The sequence below is a fragment of the Paroedura picta genome, chromosome 18 (genome assembly GCF_049243985.1).
Source record: "Paroedura picta isolate Pp20150507F chromosome 18, Ppicta_v3.0, whole genome shotgun sequence".
Lineage (NCBI taxonomy): Eukaryota > Metazoa > Chordata > Lepidosauria > Squamata > Gekkonidae > Paroedura > Paroedura picta.
The window spans coordinates 18,546,778-18,569,651 of NC_135386.1; the positions used below are offsets into that span (position 1 = coordinate 18,546,778).

At 57.0% G+C, this 22,874-nt stretch overlaps 2 protein-coding genes across 6 annotated transcripts in view; both read left to right on the forward strand.

Moving 5' to 3' along the window:
* The window catches only part of GLCE (glucuronic acid epimerase), a 30,183-nt gene extending 24,111 nt beyond the window's left edge, over positions 1–6,072 (forward strand). For all 3 annotated transcript variants that reach the window (XM_077317295.1, XM_077317296.1, XM_077317297.1), the window contains one exon: positions 1,390–6,072. In XM_077317295.1, coding sequence (XP_077173410.1) covers positions 1,390–2,414 — 1,025 coding nt within the window. In that variant the 3' untranslated portion in view covers positions 2,415–6,072. The remainder of the gene's footprint in view (positions 1–1,389) is intronic.
* Positions 6,073–13,215: 7,143 nt separating this feature from the next.
* On the forward strand, positions 13,216–22,434 carry PAQR5 (progestin and adipoQ receptor family member 5). Of its 3 annotated transcripts, none has more exons than XM_077317726.1 (8): positions 13,216–13,234; positions 15,735–15,901; positions 17,300–17,427; positions 17,954–18,159; positions 19,124–19,250; positions 20,129–20,225; positions 20,776–20,917; positions 21,527–22,434. In XM_077317726.1, exons 2-8 carry the CDS (start codon positions 15,851–15,853, stop codon positions 21,769–21,771), a joined length of 996 nt encoding a protein of 331 aa, XP_077173841.1. In that variant the 5' UTR covers positions 13,216–13,234; positions 15,735–15,850; the 3' UTR covers positions 21,772–22,434. The 3 variants fall into 3 exon arrangements, with proteins under 3 accessions (XP_077173841.1, XP_077173840.1, XP_077173839.1); XM_077317725.1 differs by lacking the exon at positions 13,216–13,234 and adding an exon at positions 13,777–14,090; XM_077317724.1 differs by lacking the exon at positions 13,216–13,234 and adding an exon at positions 14,139–14,346.
* The last annotated feature ends 440 nt before the right edge of the window (positions 22,435–22,874 follow it).

Genomic DNA, 22,874 nt, shown 5'->3' on the forward strand with positions numbered 1-22,874 from the left:
GATTAAAAGTTTCAGGGGAAAAGCTTTCCAGATGCAGAAGCTCCCTAGATGGCAAAGGGCTTGTGGGTCTCTCGGGTGCTGTGGGGCTTGAGTCTGGCAGTTCTGCTGGAGAGCTGCTTTTTTGGCTCCCCACTTTCCACTGCCCAAAGGAGTCTCAAAGCAGCTTCCACTCGCCTTCCCTTCCTCTCCCCACAACAGACACCCTGTGAGGTAGGCGGGGCAGAGGGAGCTCTGAGAGAACTGGGGTTGGCCCAAAGTCACCCTGTTGCCATCCCACACAGCAGCCCTTGGAAGCAAACACACCAGGCTTCCATTTTCCCTTCGTGCTGAAAGGAAACAGCCCTTTGCGACTCAAATTTTCCGTTTTTGTGTGTGACGTTCGCCCTCCCCCTTTGTTATCCAGACAGCCTCATTGGGGGGGGGGGCCTAATGCATTTCCTCCGGCTAATCAATAGCCATTAGGATTAATGAGTCCATTACCTTAAAAGACAATGAAGTAATTTTAGCCAGTCCCTTTGCCCGGGGCCTGCGAGGCCAGGCCAGGCCAGGCCAGGCAGCAGAGAGTGGAAGGAGGGGGAGCTTCGGGCCTGCCTGCCTCCCCACGGTGGGCTTCGGGGGAGCCGAGGGGCCGAGTCCTCACCGCCCTCCAGGAAGAGCCAGCAGGCCCTCCTGAGGACGCCCCAGTGTGCCCCAGGCTTCTTTGGCCCCAGGCTGGGAATGGCTCTGCGAGGCTTAGTCTGAGGGGGCTTCTCTGGTCTCTCTGGCACCAGCCTCTCTCCCTGCAGCCCTGGGCAAAAGCAGCAGGAAGCGGTTTTGGGCACTGCAGGAGAGCAGCTTTGCCCTGTCCAGCCTGGCACCACCCGGGGTGTGCCCGTGTGTTTGGGCCTCGAGAGCCAGCGTGGTACCGTGGTTAAGACCAGCGGCCTCTAGTCTGGAAATCCAGAGAGCCGGGTTTGATTCCCCACTCCTCCTCCACGCGTAGCCAGATGAGCGACTGTCGGAGTTCTTCTTGTAGAGCAGTTCTGTCAGAGCTCTCGCAGCCCCGCCCATTGTGGGGAGAGGAAGGGAAGGGATTTGGAAGCTGCTTGGAGGCTCCTTCTTCGAAGTTCTGGTGTTTAACTTGACAATGCCGTGCTTGTGTGGGTGAAAGGCGGACTCTGGGCGGTTGGGTCTAACCCAGCAGAGTGGCCAATAATTGTCAGTAATGAGCTGATGGGAGTGCTAATTGGCACAAAAGGCCTTAAAATGGGTGTTTGGGCTGGCAGGCAGGCCAGGAGGCATGGCTGTCTCCATCCATCATCATCAACGAACACACACACAGACACACACACACACACAAATCTTTGCTTGACCCTCTAACCAATGTTGCCTTCTTTTCCTTTCACTTAGAAAATTCCGAGGGGGCGTCCCTGCAGCTTGGGAATGCAAGGGATTTCATCATTTCTTTGGACATCAAATTCGTGACGAACGGGAGCCTTTCGGTGGTTCTGGAGACCACGGAGAAGAACCAGCTCTTCACGGTGCACTACGTCACGAACTCCCAGCTGATCGCGTTCAAGGACAGAAGCATCACCTACGGCATCGGGCCCCGGACGAGCTGGAGCACCCTCACGCGAGACCTGGTGACGGACCTCCGGAAGGGGGTGGGCCTCTCGAACACGAAAGCCGTCAAGCAGACCAAAATCCTGCCCAAGCGGGTGCTGAGGCTGGTGGTGAAGGGGAGGGGCCTCCTGGACAACGTCACCATCTCCACCACGGCCCACATGGCGGCCTTTTTCGCGGCCAGCGATTGGCTGGTGAGGAACCAGGACGAGAAGGGCGGGTGGCCCATCATGGTGACCCGCAAGCTGGGGGAGGGCTTCAAGTCTCTGGAGCCGGGCTGGTACTCCGCCATGGCCCAAGGGCAGGCCATCTCCACCCTCGTCCGGGCCTATCTGCTCACCAAGGACCACTCCTTCCTCGGCGCGGCCCTGCGGGCGACGGCGCCTTACAAGCTCCCGTCGGAGCAGCACGGCGTGAAGGCCGTCTTCATGGGCAGGCACGACTGGTACGAGGAGTACCCCACCTCGCCCAGCTCCTTCGTCCTGAACGGCTTCATGTACTCCCTGATCGGCCTGTACGACTTGAAGGAGACGGCGGGGGAGAAGATGGGCCGGGAGGCAAAGCTGCTCTACGACCGGGGGCTGGAGTCCCTGAAGGCCCTGCTCCCCCTCTACGACACGGGCTCGGGGACCATCTACGACCTCCGCCACTTCATGCTGGGCACGTCCCCCAACTTGGCCCGGTGGGACTACCACACCACCCACATCAACCAGCTGCAGCTGCTGAGCACCATCGACGAGTCCCCCGTCTTCAAAGAGTTCTTCAAGCGCTGGAAGAGCTACCTAAAGGGCGGGCGGGCCAAGCACAACTGAGCAGAGCCCAGGACCAAAGGGAGGCCTCTCCCCCGCCCCACCTCACCCCGACCGCTCTGCTGCTGAACGGCCCTCTGAATGTGGGGAAGGTGGTGGGCGGGGGGGGGTGGGGGCGTGCGCAGAAGGGGTCTCTGTTTCAAAGAAGTGGTCCTTAAAACCCCTCTTTTAAACCGATTGCATTCCAGGGAGAGATACTTGAGTGTGGGAGGTTGGGGGGGGGGCATTGCAGGCAGGGGTCTGTGTCCAAACTCCCGGGGCTGTCCGAGGCAGGGTCGCTCCAGGTCCCGCCCATGGGGGGGGTTGAGCAGGAGGGACTCTCCTTTGGGATTGCCCGGCTGGCTGTTCGGCTGTGATCCGTTGGACCCTCCAGCCCACCATAATGCGTCTGTGCGTGTCATTGTGGGGGCTGCCCTCCTTTTGGGGGGTGGGGGAGAAGAAATGGACAGGTGATTTCCATGATTCAGTGTCTGGCAGGAAAAATAGGATATGGCCGCTTTAAAATTGAAAAAACAGGATTCTTTCTGTTTGCGTCAGGATGTGGGGGAGGGGGTGTTATCCCCCACAGCCACCTCTGCCTTCCTGGACCCCCAAGAGCGGGTTCCTCTTTTGGGGGGAAGAAATGTAGTTTTGTTACCATACTTCTGTTTCCTCCTGGGGAGATGCAGAGCGGTTTGTTTAAAAATATAAGTCCTCTAAATGCTTTGTTGATGCGGAGAGGTGTAAAAGGGGTGTCCTCTGCCACCTGGGACCCCCCCCTGGAGTCTCTGGGGAAGCCCCAGCAGCAGCAGCAGCAGCAGCCGCAGCCAGAACGGCCACAAAGAGCCCCCCACCCCACCCCACCCCACCCCGGTCTTTGCACAGTCCCCGCTCTCTGCCCAGGAGAGGCGCTTGGCGGATCTTGCCCACCGGCCAGCGGGAGCCTTCGCTCTCTAAGCACAACCCCGGCCGGCGGCACAGAAGAAGACGGCCAGCCGCTCGCCAGCTGGTGCCGGAGTCAGAGTTCCAGCGCTTGTAAAGGAGCCCACTGGGAGTTTTTCCGCAGCGTTTCGATCTTGCAAATGCTCCGGTGAGTTTAAATTCCTCCCCCTTAATTGTGAGGGCAGCGAGGTGGGTGTTTGCAGGCAACTGCCCGAGAGTCAGGCCTCTCCTGCCCTGGTGGGTGGTGCAGACCGACAGCAGCGGCTCCTTCACCCGCCTGGCTTGGGGCAGCACTGCTCGCGGTGACCCAAACAAAGACCGGCCGAGGGCACAGGAGGCTGCCCGGTGTGGCTGCAGACGTGTCCCTCTCTTGCCACGTCCCTAGGCTGCTGCGTGGGCCCTCCCCTTTAGGGGAATTTGGGCTGCTGTGGCCTGGGAATCCCCCTCCCCTACTTAAAACAGTCCCTCCCCGGTCTGTCCAGTGCCCCACAAGGAGCCCTGCCCAAGGGGACGGGCGGAGGCCTCCAATCCGGAGGGCCCTGTGGGTTGGGAAGGTGGAAGTCTGCAGAAGGGGGCCTTCCCAGGGCGACGTTTCCGCAGGCTGCTCGCCAGGTTGCCAAAGCACAAGCTCTCGATGCATCGCAGCCAAGCCGGGCGCAGGCGCATCGTGGCCCAGGCTCCCTCCCTCCTCGTAGGACCACGAGAGGCCGTAAGGGCTGGCTCTCTGCCGTACTCTGGGCAGGGCGCAGGAGGAGGAGCAAAGGGGCTTGTCCAGCTTCCCACGGCAGGTGTCCAGTCCCCTCCCCCTCCTCGCTGTGCCTGGGGCCGTCCTGCCCCAGGAACTTCCCCCAAGAAGGGCTTCTCAAGGGGGCCTTTTGGGCCAAGGGAAGAAGGGAGGAAATCACCCCGGGTCGATTGTTCCATCAGTGGAAATATTCAGCAGGATCCCAGGTTTTGCGGTTTGGGATTCCGGCCTGGGCGTCTGCCTTGGAGAGGCGGCTGGACTTCTCAGGGAGCTTCTTCCCCACTCTCAGCATCCCGCCTTTCTCCTCGCCACACGGTTTCTCCGTGCAAGGGTAGAAAGCCCACCTCTGATTTCCTGTCCCTTTTCGGTCCCTTTCCCCGTGCAGGCAGGAGAGAAACCTTCGAGTCCCTCGGCAAGAGGGTCTTTTCCGTGGAAGCTGAATTTGGAGAACGGAGGGAGGGAAGGGGCAGGACAGCGTTCCATGAGGAGGCGGCAAAAGTTAGGGAAAGAGAAAGCAGGAGGAAGAGTCCTTGGAGGCCGGCAGCTCTGGGCAGCTCTTTTGTTGTGGTGAGGCCTCGCTGTTCCGAAAAAAGGCTTGTCTGAGAGGCAGGGCCCCTTCTGCAAGAGTCTGGCCCAATGGATTCGGAGGAGCAGACCCAAACGTGGCGGGGAGGGGGGAGACCACGCAGGCGACACATCAGTGCCTTAACCGTGGGGCTTCCTGCTGCTGTGGGGAAAGAGCTTCCGTGGCAGAGTGGAGGTCCTGGGCTTCAGCTTGGCCTTCCCAGCCGTGGAGATTTCTTGCCTGTTTCTTGACCTCAGACTGGCAAGGGGCTCGGGCTAGAAAACCTGGCACCTTCCCGCTTGAATCATGGGCTGCCGCCTTGGGTCTGGCCCTTGTGCTGTGCTCAGGCTTCTCTCTGGGCTTGACGGGGCCCTTGGCAGAGGAGGAAGGGGGCAGCCAGACCTCGGGAAGAGCCCAGCCCCCTTGATCCAGCGGGGAAGGGGCAAAGTTCTCCTGCAGACGTGCAGTGACCGGGCACTCCCAGCTGCAAAACAGGGTTTTCAAATGTCCGTTCCGCAATACCTCTCCCACAGCCCTGTGCGGATTTGATGTCCCTGATGTTGTAATCTCCTATTTCCCCCTTCAGGCGTGTCCCCCCTCCTCCCCATTGCCTTTGGAGTTAACCGGTGATCCAGCGTCAACACGAACCGTGGTTGATGGACAAGCCGAGGTTGGAAAGCTCTGCTAACCGTGGTTTGTGTGAACTTTGCTGCTGAATCCCGGCTAGCTCACAAAGGGGAGGAGGAGGCTATTCATTGGGGGGACTTTGGGAATGCTGCCCTTGCATTGTGGTGGGTTTCTCTGTGTGTGTGTGAGCGTGTGGGAGTGTGTGTGTGTGTGAGACGGCATTCCAAGGAGTTGACTCCTGCACGATCTTTAATGTTTTTTGTTTGGAGCGGGGGGGGGGGGGAACCCGGGCAATGAGGCAGGCGCAGGTAAGTGTTGGCCCTTCGGCGAGCTCATCCCCCTCCTTCCCTTGCAGTGTTCCCCCCTGAGCCCCACGGCGCATGTTGGGAGAGGCCCGGCTCAGTGAGACACAAGCACAACCGCCAGGGTTCTCACTGACCCGGAAGGCGCTCTCGTGGCCCGGCTTGTGACTGTCCTTGTGTCGATTAGTTCCCCCCCCCCCCTTTACATATGGGATTGACACCATGTGTTAAATATGCAATAAATTGTTTACAAGCTGCCCCTTGGCGGGCGGCCCATCCTTTGTAAAGCTGTACAGACTTTGTGGGTTAAGCACAACGTGCACAGGCTAGTTTTATATACAGCGAGACGTGATTTTTTGCAGGGGGGGGTGGCGGGGCGATTATGTTTATATATCTATAAGGGGGGGGAAACTATTAAAGTGAACCCATCGACCTTTGTGCTTCATGTAAAGCTGCTTTATAAAACTGTGAAATAAAAAAGAGAGTTTTTAATCATAAAAAGGTCCTTCTGCCGTGTTTGAGGCTGCTCTGAGATAGGAAGCAGCCCCCCCTAAGGCGGGGCGGGGGGGGCAAACATAGGTAAAGACAGGAGTTTATTTACAATGGAAGCTGAAAGCACGGCTGAGCTGCCCCCTTGAGTGGTCGGGCACACATTGGCATGGGCGCAGGGGAAGAGGCCAAGCCGTCCTGGGAGCTGCTTCTGCCTGCTTTGCTGGGCCGGCCTGATTGGGCTTCCCCCCCTTTGCTGGCCGGGGGGGGCACCAGGGAAGGGGGGGGACCAGCGTCGGCAGAACGGGTGAGGCAGGCAAAGCGAGCCCCTCGTTCCGGTCTCAAGGCCTCCACAGTGACAACGGAGAGCTATTTCAGGGTCCCCGGCGTTTGACGGTCAGCCGGCCTTTTTGGGAAGCGGAATCTGCTGGCGGGCCGGGACGGAGGGAGCTGCCCTCGCTGCAGCAGGGAGGGAGGAGGCCGGAGCCCCTGGGGGTCAAGCGAGCCCTCCCTGGCTGCCCGCCTCGGGAGGAAGAGGATGTCCTGGGGCCTGGCGAGGGGCAGGCTGGGCGGCAAGGTAACTTTGGGCAGGGCAAGAGAGGGCAAGAGCCCTGCAGGCAGGCCGGCACAGGGCGGGGAGGGGACTGGCCGGGCTGGGGGCCTCGGACTTCACACCCTGCCTGAATGTTGGGGGGCTTGCCTGAAACACCGGCCTGCGCACCGGGCAGCCAGGCTGATCCTCCATCCCCAGAGGTTTCCTGGCCAGCCTGGACGATCCTTCTGGGTGATGCAGGAAACCGCCAGGGCAGGGGACCCCCACCTCTGCTGCTCAGCCCCAGCAGGAGCCCAGCCAGCCCGAGAAGCTGGTCTCTCGGCTAAGTCGAGCGGGGCCCAAGGAGACTCTCTCTCTCTCTCTCTCTCTCTCTCTCTCTCTCTCCGGAAAGGAAACTGGCCATGCGGGTCTTTGCTTTCTAGGAAAGGGTGTCCCACTGCATTGCTCTCCAGCTGCAGACTGCCTGGGTCTCGGACTTGGACATTCTTCTCTGCTGTTTCTGACCTCGCGGTAGAAGAAGATTATGGCCTTAGGATGGTTTGGGGGAGGTTGGGGGACCCACTAGAACCCCACCGCTGCCTTTGGACCAGCCGGAGAGCTCGGATGGGCAGAGCGCCGTCGCCACCTGCTGCCCAGAAATGAAACAGCCCCAAGGACCAACTCAGTTTGAGTCCGGAGCGGGAAATAAACCGAATAAATAAACGAACCATAAAATAAGTAGAGTTTGGTTCAAGGGAGAAGCTCTCCTGTGCAGGCACACGTCCCCAAATACGGCGAAGCAGACCTGAGGTCATAGGTGTGCCCAGGGAAGCTTCTCCCCTCCTTAGTTAAGCTTTCTGGGTCCTCCAGGGGCCCCTGCTGCTTCAGACCAACCCGGCTGCCCACCTGGATCCCTCTCGATGTCTATAATTCATGTCTTGCCTTGATGGATGCAAATTGGCCTGTGGGAGCGATGCCTTGAATTGTGTGGGAGCCTCTCTTGCAAGACTCGTCCCGCCGGGTGGAGAAGCGGGACATCCATGCCGCAAAGAAGGTGGTGCCCAGATTCGGCCTTCTGCAGGCTGCCTTCCTGGATAAGAGGTCAGCGGACTGTTGGGCCTCTCTGACTGAACGAGAGGACGGCTGCTGGTCAGAGCAGGCAACGCTGGCCTTGGCAGACCTTCCTCTTTTGGAGGGCTTTGGCTTTGGCTGCAAGCGGTTCAGCTCACCGGAGGCTGCCCTTGTTGCTTCCCCTTCTGCGAGGCAGAGGCAGAGGCAGAGGCAGAGGCGGCCTTCCCAAGGTGGGACCGGAGCGACTGGCTCTCCGCGGCTGACGCCTCGCCTGTCTCTGCTGCTTAAAATATTCAGCTGAGGAGTGATTAATGTGGCAAGTATCTGCAAGATGTTTTTTAAGCAAGGGCTGCTCCAGGCGAGCCCAGGGAATCGGCTTAGGGGCACGGGGGAGCCCTTGGCCCATGACTGCCAGTGGGATATGCAACTCCCCCCCCCCCAGCAGTCGAAAGGGGAGGGGGACGGGGCCTGAAGGGCTGCCTCCGGCCCAGGGGGACCAGCTCTTTCCCCAGGGCTCTGTGGGGCCAAGGGGTCGGGCCCTGGTTGGATGGTTGTGTGAGGAGAAGGTCCGTCAGCCACTGTGCAGCTCCTTTCTTTGAGGGGCAGGAGGCAGGGCAGAAACCGTCTGAGAAGTCACACTAGGGGAGTGTCGCCTCTCCAGAGCTCAAGCCGGGAACAGGGTGCTGGGCTCGGCAGGCTCCTGGAGGCCAATCGAGACATTTGACTGCAGACCAACGCAGCAGGTCTTGGAAAGTGGGGTGAGATGCCAGGCCCCCCCTGGCCACCCTCGGGGTCGGGGTGGGGGTACAGATGCCAGCTCCAGGTTGGGAAAGTTCTGGAGGATTGGGAGTGGAGCCTGGGGAAGGCACAGACCATGGTGGTGTACGGCACCAGGGAGCCCTCCCTCCAAGGTGGCCCTTCTCCCCGTGTGAATTGGCCCCTGGGGCCCAGAGGGGAACTGCAATGCCAGGGGATCCCCAGGTCTCACCTGGAGGATGGCATCCCACATGGAGGGACAGATGCAAGGACTCACATTCGCTCTGTGCCCTGCTGGCCCTTCTTTGCCCTAAGGCCCGAAGGTCTGGGCTTTACGCAGCTGACCCAGTGCGAGGGCACTGCCACCAGGGCAAGGGGCTGCTGGAGAAAAGAGCCCCGGAGTCCAGCAGCACCTTCAGGACTAGCCCAATCTGGGGCAGGGGAGGAGCTTTCCGGAGTCCCCGCGAACATCTTCGAATGTTTCCTGCCTCTGCGGGACCCCTCTCCTCTGACCAGTGGTGCTTCCTGGGCCTCGTCCTCTGTCTGTGAGTGAGTCTGAATCTCCTGGATCACCCTTGGGGTGGTTTTTCCTTTTTTGGGGGGGGTGATTAGAAGAAAGGCCACGCTCCAAGCTCTGCTCCCTCCCCTCCCCAGAAACCACAGCTGTGCCTCGCTCTTTGCTTCTGTATTTAGCTGCTGCTCAGAGATGGTTCCAGGAACCGTGGGCCGGTTGGGATACCTGGAAGTGCCTGATAAGCAGCCACCCTCCTATTTGAGCCAGGAGGGGCGGGAAGGGGCAGGTGGGGTGAAGCCGGGCTGACTAAGGGAGCGCAGGTTTGCAGGAGGGCCTTCCTGGGGGGCCAGCCCGCCCGCCCCTAGAGATTCCCTCTCCCCCAACTCAGGAACAATGTAAGAAAACCTTACCGGTAGAACTTTTTCCTCTCGAGTAATAAATGGGCTCTCGTTCCTCATGCACTGTGCAGGGTCGTGGGGTTTGGGGCTGTTGCAAAACGCATTCCGCTTTGAGCCTGAGCAGGAAAGGTGAGCGATAAATAACATTTTTGAAAAGTGAGTGTCGCAATCGCGCTTCTCCCTTGCAAATAAAAATGTCGTTGGGTGGCCCCCGGAAGGCTCACAGGCTCACGGGGACGTAAATCATCGCTCACAACTCATCTAATGATCGTAGGCTGAACCGCCACTCAACTCCCCTGCCCCCCTCCCATTTTAAATCGAGAGCCACTGGACCGTCCCTGACTCTGGCGGCGGATGAGGGGTCCCGGAGTGTGTGCCTTGCACCCTCTTCCGCTTTGCCTCTGGCCTTCCGGGGCATCTTCATCCCTATTTGTCCGCCTCCCTCGTGCCCGGGTGTCGCTATGTCTTCTGATTTGCTTCATGCTCTGATGGAGTGGCTGAGAGCTGGAGACCTTCTGCCCCAATAAATCTGTTCGCCTTCAGGTGACCTCGATCCCGCGTTGCGCCTGGCGGGATTAATTTGCACCAGTTCTTCAGCCTTTCAGAATGGCCACTCCCGCATCAGGATCCTGTTGACTGGGAAGCTGCATACGTCAAACTGCTAATGGATGTCTTACTCAGGGAGTGATTAAAACGTGGAACTCGCTGCCAGAGGATGTGGTGACGGCCACAGGAACAAGGTGGATCAGACAGATCCCTGGAGGACAAGTCCGTCCGTGGCTGCTAGCCCTGGTGACTCAGGGGAACCTCCACATTCAGAGGCACTCAACCAGTGAATCCCAGAGCCAGGAGGGCAACTTCCAGGGGAGGCCTGAGTTTCTCTGCCCAGCTGTTGACACTGTGGATAGTGGCTGGCCCTTGTGTGAGACGGGAGGCTGGACTGGTCTGACCCAGCAGGGCTCCTCTCCTGTTCGCCTGTCCTCTTTGCCTGGTTGTTGGCCTTGCAGAGAAAGGGTTTGGTCCGTGTGTGAAGCGGAGGCTGGACTAGAGAGCCCCCGTCCCCCTGATCCGATCTATGCAGCAGGCCTCCTCTTATGTGTCTGAGCAGCTTCCCTGGTTGTCGTTTCTTCTCTTGTAGGAACCAAAGCTGCCTGAAGCTGCCTTGGGGGCTTTTGAGTTGAAAGGCAGTCTGTAAATAAACCCCGTTGCCTCTCCCAAACGCCTCTGTTTTACACCCCAAGAGGGTGGGGGGCTGGCATTTCTGCCCTAGGCTCCCCACTCAGTTTGGGAGAAGGAACTGGCCAATAGGAAATACCTCTCCTCTGCCTTTCATGAGGGTGTTTCGGGGAGAATAATCCGGAGGGAGGAAAACAGGCCCCGCTCCTGCCTCCCTCAGGAATTTGCATCATCCGAAGTTATGGAGATGGGTGTGTGTGTGTGATGTTTTCCACCTGGGGACAGACTTGTGTGGCTGTTCTGTTTTTGTGGGGACAGTGCGTTAGAGCCACGGGGCTGTCACAGGGCAGGTCTCCCCACATTCGGCCTGCCCCAACCTCCTTGGGGGGAGTCATGCCCCCCTCCCTGAATTTTCCAGTTTTTTTTTTTTTAATTTCAATCAGGATATCATTTGTTGTAACAACAATACATGTTTTCAGGTGCCCTGAATTCACAGCATCCCTTTTTCAAAAAGTAAGTCTTGATAGGGATGTATAAGAAAATGGTATTTTTGGGTTTAGACCCAGGGGAAAAAATGGTATTTCCAAAAATTCCAGGATCCCAATACTGGTTTGGTATTTGGGTCTAGGATTTTTCCTGGTCCAATCGACATGAGAAGAAAAATACCATTTTTAAAGAGATGGGGGCTGGCTGGGCTTCCCTTCTCCCACGCCACAGGAGACGCTGGCCCCAGGATTGGGGAGCAGTGGGGTGACCTCTCGGCTCCCACCGCCCCAGCTGATCTTTCGTATAGCTGAATATACCCAAATAAAGGCCAAAATGTCAGCTTCGTTTGGGCTGAGCTATATCGGCAGGCAATCAGATTCTCTGATCTATTTTTGGCTTAAATAATCCCTTTAAAATACCAGCAAGAGACCCCTTTTTGTTAGAGAGATATTGTGGGGGGGGGGACACCCCGATGACTGAAAAAGCCCTCCCCTGGGACATGGCTGCCAGGTGGGTGGGACTGGGAAAGCCCAAACTCTTCCATTCACATGGCAGGCATCCAGGTTTTGTTGCAATCCTTCCCCAAGCTTCAAGGCAAAGAAGATTCGGGATCGACTGGAGAAAAGATAGGGAAGTCCAGGGGGCGCATGAGTGTGCTATGATGCTCTGTGTGTGGGTGGGATCCTGCTCCCCAACTTCACTGAACTCGGGACGAATGCCCTCCCTGGGCCAGATCCACGGCCTGCACTGTTTCCCTTTAGAGAGGGGAACTCGCTTGCTGGCTCCATCAGCGTTGCATAAGGGTGATGCCCCGGGGTTTGCCCCAGACTCTGTGTCCTCCGATCAAGTCAGCCCCCCCCTGCCCCCAGAAAAGGAGCCCCTCTCTCTTCTCCCCCAAGCTTCCTTTCTCTACAAGGGAAGGTGTGAATCTGTTCCTCCTAAGCAAAAAGAGCAACTTCTGATTTAGGACTGAAAGGAAATGTGGTAGTGTTGTTGTTGTTGTTCTGCAGGCTGTAGGAGCCCAGCTCTGCCCCTCGGCTGTCTGTCTTGCCCTTGGCAGCTCCTGTTTGCTCATCCCTGCCGGAGGGGCGGGCAGGAACTATCCAAGTCTCTCCAATCCCTTGCCGGACATTTTTGTTGTTGCCCCTCTGCTGCTGACGGATGGGCAGGCGGGGCCGTTCTGTCTCTTGGATTCCACCTGCCTTTGTGCAGAGCAGGAGTCGCAGCCAGTAGCTCGTTTTCTCTGGGCTCCTATTTAGCAACAAGCCCCAAGGAGGGAGCTTGTTTAAAAACCCTGGATTGCGAAAACAGCGGTCGGCTCCCTTGTGCAATTTTGGTCCAGGATTCCTCCGAAACGAGAAGCTGCAAGGCCCAGAGGGTGCAACTGAAGCTGAATTCTGACCGGACGGAACTTTGCGGGGTGGACAGAAAGGCAGACGGAGGGGCTTGGAGGGGCTTCCAGGCCTCTTCCACAGCGAGGTCCGCAGTTTGGGAGTGCCGCTGGACACAGGGCCACCCGAGAAAGCTTGGGAAATGGGCTCTGGCCAGGGGGCGGGAGAGGATGTTTCAGGGGAACGGACAGCGAAGCTTCTGAGGGTCCGCCTGGGCCCTCCCCTCGCCCCTGCCAGTGAGCCCCCAAGGAAACTTCCTCCAATGCGGCCCAAGGAGATGTGTGGAAGGGGATGGAGCTGGTGGGCTCGTCTTCCCAGCTTCAGTTGCCGGTGGAGCCGAACATCTGCACCCCAGGCAGAATTTCACCCGTGTGCATCGGTGCCACATCCCAAAGCTCACCTCCCCTTTCCTGTAAAGCAGCAGATATGAGCACTCTTCAGAGTCCTGTCTGCCCTCCGGGGTGCTTAAGAAAGGCGGCCTCTCATCTGGAGAGCCAGGTTCGATTCCCCACTACTCCTCCTCCGCCTGCAGACAGCTGGGTGACCAATTCTGTCAGATCTTCGCAGGGTGCCTTCTGTGGGGAGAGGAAGGGAAGGCGATCGGAAGCCACTTTGAGACTCTTTCAGGTAGTGCAAAGCAGGGTATAAAAAACTAGCTCTTCTTCGTCTTCCTTCCTGCACGGAGAGGGTTGCTGGAACTGGCCGCCTTGCCTCCCTAGGTGTGCCTCCTGTGGAGAGTTCCTGTCCCTATATCAAACTCTTGCAGGCTTAAACATTAAAAGCCATCTCTCTCTCTCTCTCTCTCTCTCTCTCTCTCTCCTGCTCACGCTGCAGCAAGAGCCCTCCAACGGTGAGTCATGGGGCCCCCTGGGGCCCCGTAGTCCACTCCTGGCTGGCCGACCTTGTTTGCCAAGGGCCTGGCCCTGCTTGGAGGCCTGCCAGGGAAGTGCCGGCCTTGCTCCATTCTCCAGGGCAACCTCCTGTTGTGTGCCTGTCCAGGAAGCCCCTGGGGACCCTCCACCACCATGGTCAGCCCGGCTGGTTCTCGCCACCCTGCCCCAAGGTGCCTTCTACAGCACCCACAAGCCTCGGGGCAGCAGAGGGGTGGGGGGAGACAGTCTACCTCTGCACACCAGGTGCTGGCAGCTGTCCTCCAGGGGTTCTGCGCCCCATGGCCAGAGCAGACGTCCCTTCTTCCCGCTCTGCCGTCCCCACTGGCTTTCAAGCCCGAGCAGGACGGCTCCTCTCCCAAGAGCTGGGCCCTGCTTAGGGGATGTGGCCGGCCGAGGGAAGGCAGGGACGGGGCCGGGCTCCCGTGAGAGGGGAGCTGGTGGGCGTTCCAGGAGGGGCGAAGAGGGCTGGGGGAGTGTGTTGCTGAGGGGCCCGGAGAGGAGGCAGCCGCCGTCCCAGGGTCCGGAGGCCGTCCTCCTGTGCCGGAGCCCCGCGTCTTCCGTTGCCTTCACCTCTCCTGCCCTGCAGGGTTCAGTGCCTGCAGTGGCGTGGCGTGGCTCGCTGGGTGCCCACCCTTCCGTGCCTCCCAGTCGTCCGTGCCGTACCAGCAGCTCGTAAAAAGTTATTCTTTAACCAGCTCCGGGATCTGCCCAGTGTGTGGAGGTTCTGGCAGGTGCCCTTGGGGGTGCCGGAGGTCCCACGTCCCCTCTGGAGGGCAGGCGGGCCGGGCCGGGCTCCTCTGGGCGAGAGAGAAGGTGCTTGGCGGGACGGGGTGGGGGGGTGGGGGGGGGAGGAAATGTGTCCCTGCCGACGCGGGTGTGGCTCGAGGCTGCTGTGGTTCTGGTGCATTCCCGCCCGTCTCTGCAAGGGCTTGTGTGCACACGGAGGCCTGGAGATAAACACCCGGAGAAGGCAGCGAGGCAGGTCGGCAGAAGCAGGTCTGCAGCGAGAGCCTGGGGAGAGGAGCAGGTCCCCCGGGGGCCTCTGGCTGACCAGGACAGGGCAGGGCAGGTATGTGGCGACCCTGCTGCAGGCAGGTGCCAGGCGAGGAGGCCGGAGAAGGGTGGTCGGAGCAGGAGGTGTGTGGATGAGAGGGGCCTACGAATCCCGGCTGGTGGCTGGGGAGGTCCCAGCCTCGGCCCAACATGACTCCCTCGAGGGCAGGTGGGGGGAGATGAACGATGCCTGCCTTCTATGCGCCGCTGGTGGGGCTCCACTTGTGCTGCCTCAAGGCTGAGTTTCAGCACAGTGGGTGCCAACACCCCCCCACACTAGGGAAAGAGTCCTTGGCCTCACCAGGGCTGTGGGGGGGGGGGCAGGCTGGAACAACAGGTGAGGAGGGAGCTGGGGGAGAACCAGGCGGGAGAGGAGGGGGGGGAAGACCGGGGGAAGGGCTGCAGGGCCCCCTGCCTCTTGGGGCATCAATGCCTCCCTCTCAAGTAGGGTTCCCAGGGTGGGGGAGGGTTGCCAGCTCCAGGTCTGGAGACTCCTGGAGATTTGGGGTGGAGCCTGGGGGGGCAGGTACAAGGCGGCATAGCCCCCCCCCCTCACCAAAGCAGCCCTTTTCTCCAGGGGAACTGATCTCTGTCGGTTGGAGATGAGCTGCAATGTGGGGAGATCTCCAGTCCCAGCTAGAGGTTGGCATCCCTCCTTCAAAGATGGGTTCTGGCCAGTTCTCAGGGACTGCAGGCACCCGGCAGAATCCTGCACACGTTCGGGTGGTTGTTCACAGGGAAGAGCCACGCAGGAAAATCTAGCTGTCCAGGGAGACAGAATCACCTGTTCCCAGGAGCTAGAGGAGGTTGGAGGGCAGTGCAGGGCTTGGAGGCATGAAAGGAGAAGGGTTGGGGGAGGGAATGCCAAGACCCCCCCCCCCCTTATGACATGCCTTTTTTTGTTAGCAGTCCTCCACTGATAGCGGCTTTCCCAATCCTGGAAGGTGGGTGCCGTCCATTCTCCCACCGCCCCCCCACCAGGCCTAAGATCCCACCTTCCCCTTCCCCTTCCCAAGGTGACCCCAGCCCCTCAGGGACCTCAGGGGTGCTGTGGGGCTCTTGCCAAGGACCTGGGGCTTTGCCTCCAGCCTCCAAAATCAATGGGCTGCTTTGAACACTGTATTGATTTAGGATGTTTTCAGGTCCTAACAAAAGACTCCAGGCGGGTTAAATGCAGATTCACTGGGAGGCTTACGCAGGAGAGCTTCCTGGCAGATAGGAGCAGCAGGTGGGCGGGAGAAGGGAGCTGTGCCTGGAGCACCCAACGTTTGGCGAGGCGAATCCTGCGTGGGGCAGGAGCCAGCCAGCCTGCCTGCCTGCCTGCCTGCCTGCTGCTTGGCGCCTGTCATTCCAGCAGCTCCCTTACTGCCGCGTGTTGATGCGCTCTCTTCCTCCCTTCCTCAGAGAACCACCGGGAGCCTCCAGGGTCAGAGATGAGGGAAGGTGCCCCTCAGGGTGCGGAAGACCAAATCTAAGCTCAGCCGCAGCGGGGAGGACGGACCCCCGCTCCCTTCCTGACCATGCTGGGCCTCAAGCTTCCCCGACTCCTCAGCATTGACCAAGTCCCCAAAGTAAGTCCATCTGTGCCACTCTGATGCCCTCGGTTGCATCCAAGCCCCAAATGGAGTCTCGCTGCAATTGCATTGGCTGGCCAGGAAGGGCCAGCTTCAAAGGGGGGCTCCAGCGTGAGGCTGCCAAGCGGAATTCATCAGCACCTCTCAACCGAGGGGGGCTGCGCATGGGGGCGAGTCAGTCGCTGGCTCTCCTCTGGTGTGCAGAGGTGGATCCGGGCCCGGGGCTGGCCCACCCACCCATCCAGGGACCGGTCTAGGAAGGCCCAGGGGTGGAGCACTGGAGTCCAGAGCAGAGGAGCTAAGGCGTCGACAGGTTGAGGCCGCAGAAAAAACAAACTCTTTAAAAAGTGCGCAGAGTGCATGTTTCTTTCGGTCTGTGGCTAAGGAAGTATGAGGAAGGAAAGGGACTCGGAAAAAGACAGGCGAGGCCAGCGGTGCCGTTTACAGAAGTTGCTTCTGAGACACAGAATAACCTGGGCTGAAAATGGAAGCTGAACCGGCCACCAGGAACAGCTCAGCAAATTTCTTTGCCTTAAAAGGAACAAAACTGTGAACAGCTTCCCTGTCGCCCCTTCCCTCCACTGCGCTAGAAAGAAAGAAAGAAAGAAAGAAAGAAAGAAAGAAAGAAAGAAAGAAAGAAAGAAAGAAAGAAAGAAAGAAAGAAAGAAAGAAAGAAAGAAAGAAAGAAAGAAAGAAAGAAAGAAAGAAAGAAAGAAGGAAAGAAAGAAAAAGAAAAGCCACCAAATGTCATGCCAGTGCTGCACTGGCCAGGGGGCAGCCCCCTGGGACCCCTGCGCGGACTGGGCAGTGTGGGCTGAGCTTTGCGAAGAGGGCCTGAAGATGCCAGAACGCCCTTAGTGGCAGAGGTGGTCACCCTGCGGGGCTGACCCAGCTGCTCTTGTGTAAATGTGACCCACACGGCTTGACCTGCCGGTCAGAAAGTGGCCAGTGTGAGGGCAGGGGGGGGGAACGTTTAGTCAAAGTAGCAGAAAGGTTTGTTATGTGCTTGCGTGACAGTGAAGTTCTTGCCTGCCGTTGCTGTGGGGAGGGAAACGGTGCCTTTCACTGGCCTGTGGCTCTTCTCCCCCGTCCCAGGGGCCTTGTGCTCAGACCCTGCTGTCATCTTTGCGTTTGTCGGTGGGGACATCTGGTGGACACTGGGGAAGCAAGGGGCACATAGGGTCTCCTTGCTATATCTGGCTGGCCATTGTTTGTCCTCGAATATTTTTAGCCGGCTCCAGAGGAGGCGTCTCTGTGGGGTTCCGTCCCTCGCCTCCCCGATCCCCGTTGGGCTCCCCCATCACACCCTCACGGGGGGTTGGGGGGGAGGGATACAAGCGGCAGAGGCTTGGCCCTGCCAAAGCTCACCGGGGCTTCTTGGCCCTTCTTTTGCAGGTGTTCCGGGAGCAGGGCATCCTCTTCGGGTACCGCCACCCGCGGAGCTCGGCCAGAGACTGCCTCGTCAGCGTCTTCCAAATGACAAACGAAACGATCAATATCTGGACCCACCTGCTCCCTTCGGGGTCGGTCTGTCGGCTATCCCTCCCCCCTCCAAGCCCCCCTGCCCTTGGCTGGAGGCCTCCCTGGGCATCGGGACAGGGACCAAGGCCAGCGGGACACAGGAGCAGCCGTGGGCGTTCCTGCCCACCCCAACCCCCTTGGGGGCTTTCTGGGGAGGGGGGCTATTCCTCCTCCTCCTCTTGGGTCTCTCGGTATAACGTGATGCCCAGAAGAGGTTATTATTATGTATTAAATTCTAGACGAACCCTTCCAAGACCAGCTCAGGGCGGTGCACGTACATAACAATCCATACAGTTTAAAACAATGAACACATTAAATATAATCAATGCATCAACAATGGAAAACAATCAATCAATTAGAAGCGTCAATAAAGCGGCGATGTATCATTGTCAGAAGGTTTCCTCCCTGCCGATAAATTTACCCCAGGCCTGGTCCGGGTAACCTTCCTCCAGGGGACGGAGGATCCCCCACAAATGTCCCCCCTGACCGTTTGGGGAACGAGGCTGACGCAGCTGTCCTGCCTTCCAGGTACTTTCTCTGGAAGCTCTTTGCCTTTCTCCTTGCCTGGGACGTCTGGAACGACCCCTTCGCCTGGCCCTTCCTCGCCTACATGGCCACCTGCTGCCTCTACCCGCTGGCCTCCACCTTGGCGCACACCTTCAGCACCATGTCCAGCCAAGCCCGGCACATCTGCTACTTCTTCGACTACAGCGCTCTGGCCTTGTACAGCCTAGGTAAGGGGGCAGGGGAGGGCCGCGGGGGAGGCCTCCTGTGCCAGGACGTTGCAAGAGGTAGGGAGTGTGTTTTCCTCCGCAACTGAGATGCAACGTTTTGCCCAAGGGCTGTGGCAGCAACATCCTCGGGAGGAGAGCCACTTCCTGTCCTGCGTTCACCTTTGAAATTTTGTGCCGAGTGAGCAGGACGCAGCGTGAGATGCAAACACCTCCTTGGTCTTGAAGGGTGGCCCAAGGAACCTCCCTGGGCTTTGAGATCCATGGCTCTCCATTCATAGAATCCTAGAGTTGGAAGGGGCCACAGAGGCCATCTAGTCCCACCCCCTGCTCAACGCAGGATCATTATTATTTGGAAGGGTAAGAGGCTTCCCCATAGGAATAGTTGTGACCTGGGAAAAATTGAGAGGGTGCAAAGGAAAGGGACGGGGATGCACTGTTCCATCGTTATATTATTTTATTATAATGTTATACTGTTACATTATTCTGTTATATGGTTACAACCACTGTTATTAATTACTGTATGTTTTAACGAAGACTGTTTCATGTATCGTTGACTAGTTTTAATGTAAACCGCCCTGAGCCTTCGGGGAGGGCGGTATATAAATCTAAATAAATAAAAATAAATAAATAAATAAATAAATAAATAAATAAGTAAATAAGTAAGTAAATAAGTAAATAAATAAATGATGCGGGGCCTGAGGACCAGAGCCTTTCCTGGAGCAGGAATGTGGGCCTCCACCCCATGCTTGGCCTACTTTCCAAACAGCTGGGCTGGCAGTTCCACATTTCTTTTCCATGAGAGGAAGCTGCTGGGGTTTGTGTCTCAAAGGCAAAGAAAACAAGACAACCACCCAGGGGGAAAGCAAAGCGAGTTTGCCCAGAGTGGTTTGGAGATTGTGTTGCTTGCCTGTAAGTCACCAACGTGAAATCACCGACCCGGGGCCTGCCTTTTGCGTCTCTGCAGGCTCAGCGATCGCTTACTCGGCTTACGTGTTCCCGGAGGAATGGATCGGCAGCACCTTCCACCATGGCTATGTCTTCATGGCGGTGCTGAATTCGGTGCTGAGCACCACCCTTTCCTGCTACTCCAGGTACGGCGGACTGGGCCACGGAGGTGCAAAGGGCAGCTCGGGGAGAAGCCAAGCACCGTCACCCTAGAGCAGCGTCCTGCTGACCCCTCTGCTGGTGCTTTTGGAAACGGAGAGGGACAGATCGGAAACGGCACAGCCTGGCTTCGATTGGCCACTGCAGATCTGACCGGCTGGGCAGATGTTTAGTAAATGCAGAGTTTCACTTCAAAACAATACACTTGTTTCAAAAGGCTCTCCTGCCCGAAATCTTGAAAAGTGAATACTGGAGCCATGCCTGACCTCAGTCCCTGCACCAGAATTGCATCAGTGCCTGCAGGCGCAGAAAGGGTGGGAACCGCTGTGCTACAGAGCCCCACCCTCCCACCCCGAAGCGTGTGAAATAGTTTGGCACTTGTCAGATGCCGCTCGCTGCGTCGAGACACGTCCAGGCCCCTGGCGGTCTGCAGAGTAACACAAAGGGGGGGATGGAAAGGCTCCTTTCCCTGCCCCAAATGCTAGGAAAGGAAGCTAGGAGGAGACCTTGGGGTGTGGCTGCTGTCCATGGGTGAAGCTGTATGTCACTTGGGCGGTGGGGGGGATTGGGAATTTCAAAAAGAACCTGCACAGGGGAGAATTTCTGTTGCCTGAACCTTGTTTTCAAAGCACTGCGAAGCTTCGACGGAGGCACTTTCCAAAACTGCCTGGCCGGTGATGAGAATGGTGCATTTTTTTTATTATTATTCTTTGGATGCCTGCACCCAACCGGCTCAGCCTTCTCGTTATCAATTGGCCTGCTCCCCCTTCTGCAGTGGCCCATTTCTTCTGCTAACACAAGTTGCATCCTGCAAGCAAATATCTTGTTCTTAGTTCCCGTGGGTTTCTTCTTATTTTGTATTCAGGTTCACTGAAGCAGAGCAGCCCACATTCACCAAAGTGATTCGCACGGTCGCCTTCGCGTATCCTTATGTGTTCGACAGTCTGCCGCTCTTCTACCGGGTATGGAGGCAGAATGATTTCCCTTCTAGACTGTTGTTTTCTGTGTGCGTGTTGGTGTAGAGCAGGGGTAGTCAAACTGCGGCCCTCCAGATGTCCGTGGACTACAATTCCCACGAGCCCCTGCCAGCATTCGCTGGGAATTGTAGTCCACGGACATCTGGAGGGCCGCAGTTTGACTACCCCTGGTGTAGAGGGTACCATAATGCAACTTCTGAAAGACTGTAACTTTGAGAATGGAGTGGATAAATGTACAGATCTAAATATTTGACAAAACACATTTAAGGAAGGAAAAATTCACCTGTAGGGCACAGCTACCGTACAGCACCCCCATGGGGTTTTCAGTGACTTCTGAAACCCCCTTTCTGATCAACAATTTGGTTAGTCGCAAAAGTGCTAGAGTCGGACAAATATGAGCAGCCATCTTGACAAGCTTGTGGTATCTGTTAGGCTGAGAGATTGTGGCTAACCAAAACAATCTAGCAGGCCTGACAGCGGTGTGAGCATTTGAGCCCAGGGCTCCCATCCCATAACTCGCTTTTCTTTTCCACAGCTTTACTTGTGTGCTGCAAGGGGCTGCGTAGAGAGCGCCATCCCCACCCACTACAGGCACACAGCTCTGGCCTTCGTCACCTGCTTCATTTACGCTACTCATCTGCCCGAGCGGCTGGTTCCGGGGCTTTTCGACTACTTTGGTGAGAACTGAAACCAGGCCATGGGTTGGTTCCTCATGCAAGTGCCACTGAAACCCAGGCACACTGCACAGGGGTTCGGCCTCTTTCATTGGGAGTGGTGTGGACGAGCGTTATGACCAGTGGGGAATAGCCAGAGGTGGCTTACGAGGGATGTGAGATTGTGCTGGATGTGGCGTCTGCAGATTGCCTGTCGCTAGGCTTTTGCTGCCATTGGGAAATGTTATTGTATTTAATATTTTGTGAGATGGCCTGGTGACTGTTGGGTAGAAGGAAAGTAAATAAATAAATGCTGGGATGCTGAAGTTGGATAGTTTATTTGGGGGGAAGAGAGACAGAAGGAAACACTCTTGCATTTCCAAAACTACTTTGCATTTGCAAGGGCCAGGGACTTGGTTTATGTTATGGCTTGTACCATCTCTTTAAAGAGTGGCTGACCTCTTCTCCTTGTGTCTGGGGCTCAAGCCAAGACCACAGACGCAAGAGCTCTGGAACAGCACATTCTAGCTCACTTCAGTTCAAAGCCGCTCGGGTGGAATATACCGCTGCCCAGTGTTTCCCCAGAGTCCAAAGACCACCGGCTGAATGCTAAGGTTTTCCTCTCTCTTCCAGGGCACAGCCACCAGCTTTTCCACATCTGTGCGATTATAGCCACATACTTCCAAATGGAAGCGCTCCTGATAGACATGGCGGACCGCCGCAACCGGCTGCTGGCTTACTCCCTGGCTCCTTCCTTCTTGCAGACCATGGGCCCAGTGGCGGCTTCCCTCACCATCAGCCTGCTCATCACGGCTGCTTTCTCAACCACACTGTATTCCATGTCAAAGTTCTCCAGGAGAGAAAAACATAGGGACTAATTATTTTTAAAATTAAAAAAAAAACACTATACTTTTGTTAACATGTATAGAAGTGTTCTAGTACTACTAATTATTTGGTTAAGAGCGGTGGACTCCAATCTGGAGAACCAGGTTCGATTCCCCACTCCTCCTCCCCATGCAGCCAGCTGGGGGAACTTTGGCCCATCCCAGATCTCTTAGTGTTCTCTCAGCCTTACCTACCTCACAGGGGGGTCCGTTTGGGGAGAGGAAGGGTAATAAACAGCAGGGTGCAAAGACCCCAGCTCTTCTTCTACAATAGGGTACGTGGCTTTTTAATGTCTTTGTGGGTGAGGACCATTTATAATGCCTTAAGGACTACTAGCCAGAAATTGCCAAAGAAATCCAAGCACTGATCAAGATTCCAGGACCGTTTCAGGTGCCTTCACTCCGTTTTCTATGCTTGGGAAGACACAGCGCTGCCAAGCATACCTGGATGTAACGTATCTGTAACAACTGATATGGCTTTTTAGTACACAACAATGCAATAACAGAAATGTAATTCAGCTTCTTTAAAATTGTATGATCTTATATTTTTGTAAATAGCCTCTGCTGAGGCATTGCACAGTCACTTTTCAGGAACAATGAAAGAATAAAGTACATTTTGGGACAATGAAAGAATAAAGTCCATTTTGGGATGAGTAACAGCCTTGAAAAGTTGTGTTTTTTTGCATCATTTATTGTGTTAATATACTTTGCTTCAGTTCTGTTTTTAGAGTCCTGATTCTTAGTCCTATGGGGTTGTTTACTGAAAGTGCAATTGACTAACACCGAAATCCACCTTGAGACCCAGTGATAAGGCACATAAACAAGAATCCAACCTAGTTAAACCACAAACACTAACTCAAGAGCCACATCTTTGCTCCAGGCTATGTGAAATCACTCAGATTGGCTGGTATTGTATCTTTGGTTTCCGGGCCTGCCTTCCAGCTAACCCGTTTGGGGCGGCCTCCCTGTCACCCTGGCTGGCCCAAGACTTGAAGGGTGCAACTCCACAGAGGAGCAGAGAGAGAGATGGCTGATACTTCGACTCAATTCAGGCGTCTCAAGAAGTGTGCATGACCCAGAAAGCACATGCCTTGAAT